The sequence below is a fragment of the Pangasianodon hypophthalmus genome, chromosome 27, assembly GCF_027358585.1.
Source record: "Pangasianodon hypophthalmus isolate fPanHyp1 chromosome 27, fPanHyp1.pri, whole genome shotgun sequence".
Classification (NCBI taxonomy): domain Eukaryota; kingdom Metazoa; phylum Chordata; class Actinopteri; order Siluriformes; family Pangasiidae; genus Pangasianodon; species Pangasianodon hypophthalmus.
Genome location: NC_069736.1, coordinates 19,708,310 through 19,718,926, shown reverse-complemented (window position 1 = coordinate 19,718,926; position 10,617 = coordinate 19,708,310). Strand labels below are relative to the sequence as shown.

At 41.9% G+C, this 10,617-nt stretch overlaps 1 protein-coding gene across 1 annotated transcript in view; it reads right to left on the bottom strand.

The window, feature by feature from the left end:
• Positions 1-4,673: 4,673 nt before the first annotated feature.
• ercc6l (excision repair cross-complementation group 6-like) overlaps positions 4,674-10,617 on the bottom strand; it is an 8,115-nt gene continuing 2,171 nt past the window's right edge. Inside the window, exons 3-4 of the mRNA XM_034302451.2 lie at positions 7,835-9,575; positions 4,674-6,773 (exon numbers count right to left, since the gene is read on the bottom strand). Coding sequence (XP_034158342.2) covers positions 4,848-6,773; positions 7,835-9,575 — 3,667 coding nt within the window. The 3' untranslated portion in view covers positions 4,674-4,847. The remainder of the gene's footprint in view (positions 6,774-7,834; positions 9,576-10,617) is intronic.

Sequence of the window (10,617 nt, the reverse complement as noted above, 5' to 3'; positions counted from 1 at the left end):
AAACCTCTACAAACCTCTACAGACCCTATCAAACCTCTACAAACATCTACAGACCCTATGAAACCTCTACAGACCCTATCAAAACTCTACACACAATATCAAACCTCTACAGACCCTATAAAACCTCTACAAAAATCTACAGACCCTATCAAACCTCTACAAACCTCTACAAACCTCTACAGACCCTATCAAACCTCTACAGACCCTATCAAACCTCTACAGACCATATCAAACCTCTACAGACCCTATCAAACCTCTACAAACCTCTACACACCCTATCAAACCTCTACAGACCTTATCAAACCTCTACAAACCTCTACAGACCCTGTAAAACCTCTACAGACGCTATCAAACCTCTACAGACCCTATCAAACCTCAACAAACCTCTACAGACCGTATCAAAACTCTACAGACCCTATGAAACCCTGTCAAACCTATACAGACCCTGTCACACCTCTACAGACCCTATCAAACCTCTACAAACCTATACAGACGCTATCAAACCTCTACAGACCCTATCAAACCCCTACAGACCCTATCAAACCTCTACAAACCTATACAGACCCTATCAAACCTCTACAGACCCTATCAAACCTCTACACACCCTGTCAAACCTCTACAAACCTCTACAGACCATATCAAACCTCTACAGACCGTATCAAAACTCTACAGACCCTATGAAACCCTGTCAAACCTCTACAGACCCTATCAAACCTCTACAAACCTATACAGACGCTATCAAACCTCTACAGACCCTATCAAACCTCTACAAACCTATACAGACGCTATCAAACCTCTACAGACCCTATCAAACCCCTACAGACCCTATCAAACCTCTACAAACCTATACAGACCCTATCAAACCTCTACAGACCCTATCAAACCTCTACACACCCTGTCAAACCTCTACAAACCTCTACAGACCATATCAAACCTCTACAGACCGTATCAAAACTCTACAGACCCTATGAAACCCTGTCAAACCTCTACAGACCCTATCAAACCTCTACAAACCTATACAGACGCTATCAAACCTCTACAGACCCTATCAAACCTCTACAAACCTATACAGACCCTATCAAACCTCTACAGACCCTATCAAACCTCTACACACCCTATCAAACCTCTACAAACCTCTACAGACCATATCAAACCTCTACAGACCATATCAAAACTCTACAGACCCTATGAAACCCTGTCAAACCTATACAGACCCTGTCACACCTCTACAGACCCTATCAAACCTCTACAAACCTATACAGACCCTGTCACACCTCTACAGACCCTATAAAACCTTGACAAACCTCTACAGACCCTATCAAACCTCTACAAACCTCTACAGACCATGTCAAACCTCTAGAGGCCCAAGAGCCCAAGGGCAAGAGTCCGAGGTGGAGTGCCCTCTAGTGGAGTTCGTGGGCACTCCAGCTGGTGATCATAACAATATCTATATAAACATAAAAAAAGAGAGAGCAAATATAATTTTATTTTATTATTTTTTATTTTATTTAATTTTTTAATACTAATTATACATTTCATAGTGTTTCTATGCATTTTTACATTTATTCCAAAATAATAACTAAAGTAACAATTATTGCAGTAACAATTTTAACAATGTTTTGGAAACACTTTACAATAAAGTTTCATTAGTTAACATTAGTTAACTACTTTAGTTAACATGAACTAAGAATGAACAATACTTCTACAGCATTTATTAATCTTATTTAATATCATTTTCAACATTTACTAATACATTATTAAAATCAAACGTGTTTGTTAACATTAGTTAATGCACTGTGAACTAACGAACTAACAATGAACAACTATTTTTATCAACTAACGTTAACAAATATTAATAAATACTATAATAAATGTTTCTTCATGTTAATTAACACATTAACTAATGTTAACAAATGACACCTTATTGTAAAGTGTTACTAATATTTTTTTTTATTTGTGAACTGATGTTCAGCTGTTCTTTTTAATAGTCAACTTATTTTCAGGTCATCGTCATAAAAGCTCTGTAAACACAAACACAGACACGAAGATATATCTTTCATTTCATCAAGCTGAATGCTCACTAAAAACTAACAGTCATCACATTTTCAGGCCATTTCAAGTTTTTACTTTTGACATGACACAAACCAGTGATATCTAAGCGGGTGAGTTGTTTACTTACTTTATAATTAGTCAGTAACGCCATAATTTTTTCCATTCAGGCCGAGAGCTCGCACGAAAACAAGAGGCGGGATTTATCGAACGAACCTATCACATCCAATCATAACCGATCACATCCAATTATAGCGCGATGGAGGCGTTGCCTCCTCTCACGTGACTTTCCCCCATTCATTCTCAATGACCCCCCACTAAACCCACGGCACGTTATGGGGTCTCTGTTATAAGTCAATGGGCTGAGAGGAGGCAAGCCTCCGCTGTAACTGTACCTGCGGGTGTCGGTGTTGGACAGTGATACTTTATAAAAACGAGTGACTTTTATACTTTTAATGTCATTTTTAGTAATATTTGCGTCGTTTTATTTTTGCAATATCGATTATTTTCTCATCCAATTTTTTGAGGAGACACCGCCTCCCTTGCATCCTCGGAGGAAACGCCCATGATTACATGATTATATATATATAATTTTTTTTTAAATAGTTGAAGGAACTATATAAATAAAACTAAATTAAACTTAGTGGCTATAGGGCATGGGAATGCCATTATATGGTAAAGGCATAGAAACATAACCTAGCAGAAGCATACGCAAAATTGAATAAATATGCTAGGGACACAAATAATTAAATAAGTAAGAATTAATTAATTAAAACTGACACATATGTAAAACACCATCCAATTGGACATGGGACACAAGGCAAGGAGTGATCTACCTATGGCTGGCCACCTCAGACAAGGGTGTACAGTGTTTAAAAGGCCAAAACACCTGACAACTCTGAGGTACACTGCTCATGATGTGTCCTGAAATTAATTAAACAAGGCTTAATATTTTAACACTGAGATTAATTTGTATTAATTAAATTAAATTAATTAAAGCAGGATAGGATGAAATTTAAAACACTAAAATATTTATCAGCTCCAAACCTACCAGCCTGAAGCCCGATCAAGTTATACTTGATTGGATTTGTTAAATTAGCAGACCCCAAGTGGGGATTTGCTGCGAGAACGGCGGGCGCCGGCCTGTGCATTTCCCCTGGTTCCCTATTTAACCATGCAGTGATCTCATGATGGGGGGAGTCATAGTGCCTTTGTATATAGTATCTGACCCTAGCCCTATCTTAATCCTAACCCTAGCCCTAAAACCTGGGCCCTATTCCTGGTACCTAACCCTAACCTTACCCTAACCCTGGAATCTCAGCCCTAATCCTAACACCTGACCCTAACCCCCACCTTAAGCCACCTGACCCTAAACCTTGAATCTCAGCCCTATACCCAACACTTCACCCTAACACTTACCACTTACACTCCTTTTTCCTCATACCTGCCCAGCCTTACATTCATCAAATGATGGTAGAAAGGATGGGTAGGTGAGCAGAAATATGCCCATACAGGCATAGGGGGTTGAGCTGCTCAGTCTAGTGGCTCGTCCTCACTCTGCTCTCCTTCCCATGACACCCTAAACTAATCAAAATCCAACTAAGCTTAACCTTATTTTAAACCTAAAATCTTAGCCCTAGCCTTAAAACCTAAATCTAAGCCTAAACTTATGACTAAAACCTAACCTTTATGGCAATCCTTAACTGAACCCTATCCTAAACATGGATCATGACCATAATCCAATCCAATTAGAGTCCATTCTGGGATACAAATTTAAGCACTTTTTAATGCAATTGGACAGGAATATGCATTTTATTCAAACTAGGCAGACTGCAGAGGATTATGGGAATATGAGTTTTAAAAGATCGTAACTTTAATAACAGAAAAACAAAAAAAAGATAGAAGTGAGCAGTTTTTTGTGCTTGCAAGCATGTGACATGCTGAGTGAAATTAGCCAGTCATGATCACAGCCAGTAGGGGTCACTATTTACTCACCATGATGGTGCAGAGCTTGTAATAACCAGGACTGGCCATACAACCAAACATCCCAGCAATCTGTGGGTTTCACGGCCCTTTCGGTGGCGTGATCTCCGGGGGTCCACCCAGTAGATGCTTGTTGGCCTGCATGAGCACACATCTATAACTATCTTTTTATTTGTAGCAGTATCAGACAGAAACGCCTCCAACTCAGCTTCACTGAAATTTATATTTCTTCTCTCATTTTTGGACAATATACTTTCCTCAGATCCTGATAGTCTACTGAATTCTTTGCTTTGATTGAATCATTATCGCAACATGTGCATAAATTAGGGCATGTTTCATGTAAATTAGATAAGTTGGCCATGTTATATGCATACGACTTACATAAAGGGCTAGCACGGGTGCTTTTGTCCGCACACATAATCAGAGCTCACTTTGGTATACAAAACTCCTCATATGGCATTTCCCATACAGCATTCATCATACAACATTCCTCAAACCTAGGCCTTTTTCCACACAACTTTGAGGAAGTGACAGTGTAAATCATGCACATCTGGTGTCTTTATCTGGAACACCCACAAGCACCGACCCACCCAAACAAACAAATACTCCCTTTAGCGAAGCTGCAGTACAATGCTGTTAAATAAATTCCAACATGTATTTTTATTCAAAAATTTTTTTTTACAAACAATTGAAAAAGGAATAAAAGTGAAAATATTATCAAATCAGCTGTTTGTGTGTGTTGACCAGTGAGACACACACACGAACACACACGAGTTGGCACCATAATAATATCACATTATCATAATGTGTATGAGTCAGTGACTCAGGTGTCTGTACAGTTGGATGATGAGCAGTTGTATCTCAGTGTCCCCAGTGTTAATGTCAATGGCCTTCAGAAAAAAATCCAGTGCTTCCTGCTTCCTCCCTTCAGCCAAACACCGTTTCCCAGAATGCACCAGTGAGTCAAATGTTTCCTCTGGATGTTTGACATCATTTGGACTCAGTTCTTCAGTGTGTGCACACTGATCCAAAACTTCACTAGAGGCCAGTTCAACATCAGTGGACTCATCAGTGAAACCCTTTACGCCATCACCTTCCTTGTCCTCCTCACATTCTTCCTCTTCCTCCTCACACTCTTCCTCTTCACACTCACTCATGTGTTCTGAATTTAGTGTTTCTCCGCTAGGCTCTGCCTCCTCCAGCACAGATTCATCAGCATATGTTCCACTGGCTTCAGATACTTGGCTAAGCACCACCCCTTCAGAGCTGCCCTCCTCCTCTGGCTTGTCCTCTGGCTCCTCCCCCTCATCTGGCTCCTCCTCTTCTTCCTCCATGTCCTGCAGCAGTGACTCTACTAGTGAGAGTCGTGATGCAGTTGATGTGTTCATGCTGCATCTGCGGTTGGTGCCATTATTCAGCATAGATTTGGGGGTGGAAGATCCGAGGCCCATGAAGCTGCCAGATAAAGGACTGCTAGCCAAAACAGGTTTCTCCACCTCCGCTTCTTCATGGCCCTCTTCCTCACTATCGTAGATGACTCGTAGTTTTTTCTTCTTCCTGGGCCAGAGGAGCGACTCATCTGCCGACGTGGAAACTACTGACTTCTGCCTCATGCTGTCATAGTTACTCTCATTGATTCTCTCTCTAGTGTCATCCATCTGCAGCTGGAAGTCTTCACCCCCTGTACTTAATTCCGCCTCTTCCTGATCCACCTCCTCCTGCCTGTCCTCTGAGAGCAGCTCTGCACTGTCCTCCAGCTGCAGATTAAAGTTCCCTTGGAAAGACTCTGCCCCCATCAGTTCTTTTGAGTCAGACTCCACCCCAACCATAGATTTGGACAAATCTGACTTTGCCATTGGCGCTATAGATGAATCTAACCCCACTCCCAACAGAGCATTAAATACATCAGAGTCAGCCTCAACACAGGCTTTAGGTGAATCCAACTCCACCTCAGAAAGTGCTTCGGGTATTTTTGACTCCATCCCCAAAAGAGCTACAGATGGATCTGATTGTTTGAAGGGAGAGATGTGTATGATCTGATTTGAGTGAGAGGGTGTGTGATGGGATTTCTCCTCTATGATTAAACTCTGCTCATCATTAATGCTCTTAAACACTTGTTCAATAAACCTGTCCTCTATCACCTGTGTAGATAAATCTATCACACGCTCGTCCTTCACCTGCATCTCTCCGTCCACGCTCATCATCTCCAGCTCATCTGATCCTGATTGGGTGAGGTCCACCACAGCAGGTGGGCTGAGGTTATGGCAGGGGGGCGTGGTTTTGCCATCGCCCATCGCCATGTGTTGGTCTGGGCCCCGTTGGTCTGGGCCCCGTTGCCGTGACTGCCGGAGCCAAGCGGGTTCTGTGTTCTGATTGACACTGTCTATCATGAGGCTGTGTAGCTGTGACTCGGCCTGGACGAGCTCCTGTGCTTTCTGCACACGCTGGTCAATGTAATGCGTCTCCTCGTCCTGCAGCGTTTCCTCATCCTCCTCATTCGAGAACAGCAGGTCGTGACGGGATACGCCAAACATATTCATGCCCTTCAGAGCAGAGATGTGGCACTGCAGCTCAGGGTCAGAGCGGCACACAGACGAGTGGAGCGACTGCAGCTGCAGCTGAGTGGAGGACGAGTGTGTGTCCTCCAGTGTGAAAAGCTCCTTCAGTTCGTGCTTAGTGAAGTACCGAAATGGGTTCTTCTTATCCCCTGTCGTCTGGCGGATCAAAGAGTCCTTAAATACCTGTAGGAGGAAAACACACAAGCACACATATGTGCAAACATACACACACGCACAAACACACACAAACACTTTGTAAATATACAGATTGAACTGTACAGGTTCAATTAAGACAATTATAAATACACAAGCAGGGAAAAGTTTGTACACTCCTGCACATAGATGTGTTTTCTTAAATTTTTACAGCTTTAAAGTAATAATGAAGACATTAACACTGAAGAAACATATATAAAATTATTCTTTGAAAAAAGCGTTAAGAAAACCCAAACTATTTTTCCCCAAACAGTATTCATGCTGAAGCTTTGCACATACTCAACATCATCTCTCCCAGCTTCATGAAGAGCTTCACCCAAGAGACTTTTCTTAAACTTCACAAATGAATAGAGCTCCCTAATGCTTCTCCTGAGGTCCACAAGAACACTACTCTTTCAACAACTAGTTTTATATACAATTAATCTTTTGACTATTTTTTGAATCAACTAGTCAATTATTTACTGCAGATTTAAATACCAAAATAGAATGACGAAAGTAATTAACGACAAAAGAACCTTAAAATTTGACATTTCAATTGGATCTCCACGTAAATGGTACGAAATCATTTTTCTAAACATACAACGTTAATCTGTTTAAAATACTGTTGCCATGTAAAAAAAAAATCATTTTAGTCTAACTAAAAATAATAATAACTTTTTATTTTTTATTAGTGTAATATAACATTTTTTATTAGTGTTTTTAAGCAAATTTAAGTTTTTGATGCGTTTTTATGCCGCCGACACTGATTGGGGATGGCATTAGGTTTTCAGGTTGTCCATCCATCCATCCATCCCAGATTCTCATTAGCGTGATCTCAAGAACAAGATGTTGCAGGATTTATATGGAATTATCATTATAACCAGCAGATCAACTGATTAGATTCTGAAACTGATCCAAACAGGGTCAAGGTCACAGCAAGGTCAAATACCTGAAATAGTTTTTCTTCAATAGCTTCCTTCCTGTTTGAAGTGTATTTTAAGGGCATATAGGTACTAAAGATCTTAAACTAGCAAGCAAGCACACACACACACCTGTCGTCTGAAGATCTTCTCCTCCACAGTTCCACAGGTGATGAGTCTGTAGATGATGACGTCGTTTGTCTGGCCAATACGGTACGCTCGGTCTACTGCTTGCGCGTCCGTCGCGGGGTTCCAACTGGGGTCGAAGATCACCACCCTGTTGGCAGCGGTGAGGGTGAGGCCGACACCGCCCACCTGTGTGGTCAGCAGAAAGACAGAGTAGCGTGCATCTGTCTGAAAGAGAGCAATGCGTCTTTCTCTCTCAGCGAGTTGCGTGATGGTGCCGTCCACACGCAACAGATGGAACTTCCTGTTGGTCAGCACACGCTCAATGATGTCCAGCATCTTCCTGGACTGGGAGAAGACGAGTGTGCGCTTGCCCTCATCCCTCAGACTCTCCATTAGATTCAGCAGGAAACGCAGCTTTCCCGACTCACTGATCAGCGTCTCATCAGTCACGCCCACAATGCTGCTCGCAGTTGATTGGCCATCATCTTCGTGGAAGTCGGCTGACCCCGCCCCGAGTCCAAGCTGGGTAACGGCTCGGGCAGAGAGCAATCTGGGATGGTCACAGAGCTTTTTGAGCACAGTGAGCTCTGCTAGTGGCGAGCGTGTGGTGGTCAGCAGCTCTTTGATGTGGTCCAGAGAGATGAACTGTCTATAGATGTCCTCCTGAACATCACTCAGGTAAGTCCACACAATCAGATCTGTCTTACGCGTTAGAGATGGGATCTCATTCACTCTAGCACTCTCCTGATTCCGAACTTCCTGTTCCTGATCTTCCTCTTTGGTTCTGTGTACAAGCTGCTTCCTATTCTGTACCTCAGCTTTGGTCCTGCGCAGGAAGTATGGCCTGATAATCTCGGTCAGGTTCTGCGAGATTTTAAGCCCAAGCGCTTTCTCTCCAGGCGTGGCGTCTTTCTCCCTCGCCCGTGTGATTGGGTTCTCATACTCTGCTTTAAAAGTCTTGGCGCTCCCTAGCAATGCACCCTGGCAGGCAAAGTCAAACAGCGCCCACATCTCCCGCAGGTTGTTCTGGACAGGAGTGCCGGTGAGCAGGAGGCGGTGCCGTGCCGGAACTGCACTCACACTCTTCGCAGTTTTTGTTGATGAGCTTTTGATCTTGTGGGCTTCGTCTAGGATGATGTAATCCCAGAAGAACTCTTGCCCTCCGAATGATGCCAGCTGCTGCCAATTATTAATTAGCATTTGATAGGTGGTGATGATGGCTCCACTCCCTCGTTGGATTCGCTCCAGGTTCCGGCTGCGCTCTGATTTACTGGTGCCATGAAACTCTTTGACACGCAGACCAGGTGTCCAGCGCTTAAATTCACTAAGCCAGTTCTTGATGAGGGAGGTGGGCATAACGAGAAGCGTGTGATTGGTCAGCTCGGCATCATACATCGCCGACAGAAAGCTGATGACCTGCACCGTCTTGCCCAGGCCCATGTCGTCAGCAAGGATCCCGCCACCGCGCCCGTCCCTGTGCAGACTGTACAGAAAGGCCACACCCTCTTTCTGGTGCTCATACAGCTGATCATAAAGTCCTTTATACATCATCAACCCACTGCCGAGCACGTCCTCAAACTCATCCTCTTCCTCTGATGCGTTAAGCTCCTTTATGGCTTCCTCCAATCGCTGGATTCGACTCTGCATTTTGTCGCTTGGCCGCAGATCAAACGCTTGACGGAAAAAACGCAGAGAAAGTTCCAGATCACCTCGCTGAGCTGCCTCCTTCCCCTGCTGTCTGAACCTAACACACACAGACACACACACATTACACTGGGACCACTGATGATAGTGGCAGATGCTTTATTCTGTGTAAATTCTTTTTTTTTTTTTTTTTTTTTTTACAACTGATAACTTAATGCAGATGCCAAAAATGAAAGCGAATAGCAAAAATATTATCCACTGAATAGGTTCAGCTCCATTTGTGTTGAGTGACAGATTACAACAGAATGAAATAAGAGGGTCATTATGAAATAAAAGTAGTCTTTTGGAGAAAAAAAGCCATTTTAAAAATAAGAACTTGTTATTCGGAAATAAAAAGATCTGAAATATGACCATAATTGTGAAAATGAGTATGACTAAATAGTATTTTATAATGACGGGTTTCGGTATCACTTTATTTACTAAATTATTTCACAATATATTGACTCATATATAATTATTGCTGCACTTACTCATTTTATGTTTTACGTTACAGGCATGTTTTTGTTTATTTATTTAATTTAGACTACAAATGGCATCCCATTGACCACGCCCCAGATTTTAGTTTTAGTACAGCTCTGATCTTATAGTGTTGATGTGATTCTTTTCAGTTTTGATTTGAGTTTTGTTTTAGTGTTCAATGTGGTTCCTCTGGTTTCCATGTGTATGTACAAAATGTGTATGTAGTGTTTGTGTAGTTTCGGTTTGAATGTGTATGATGTGGGTATTTCTGACACATTAGCGGTTTTGTGTGGTTTTCCCCTGCACACTGTTTATTAAAAATCAGGTATTTTCTGTGTAAGAGAGTAAAATTCAGAATACACCACTCTCACCATGATCCTGCAACTGTACAGTTTACTAAAATGCGTTTAGTATCCTGATTTAAAACAAAAAATTTCTAAACTGTCTATGTTCATTTTTCATTTAAATTTGTAAACTTTATTAACTGTATGATGGAAAATAGTAAACAGTAAATGTTTAAATAAAGAAATAATAGAAATATAGACTGCAACTCTGCAGTGAAACAAAAGGTCACTTTAAATGAACTGAACTGAAATGAACTTGAAGGAAAATCCGTCACTGGG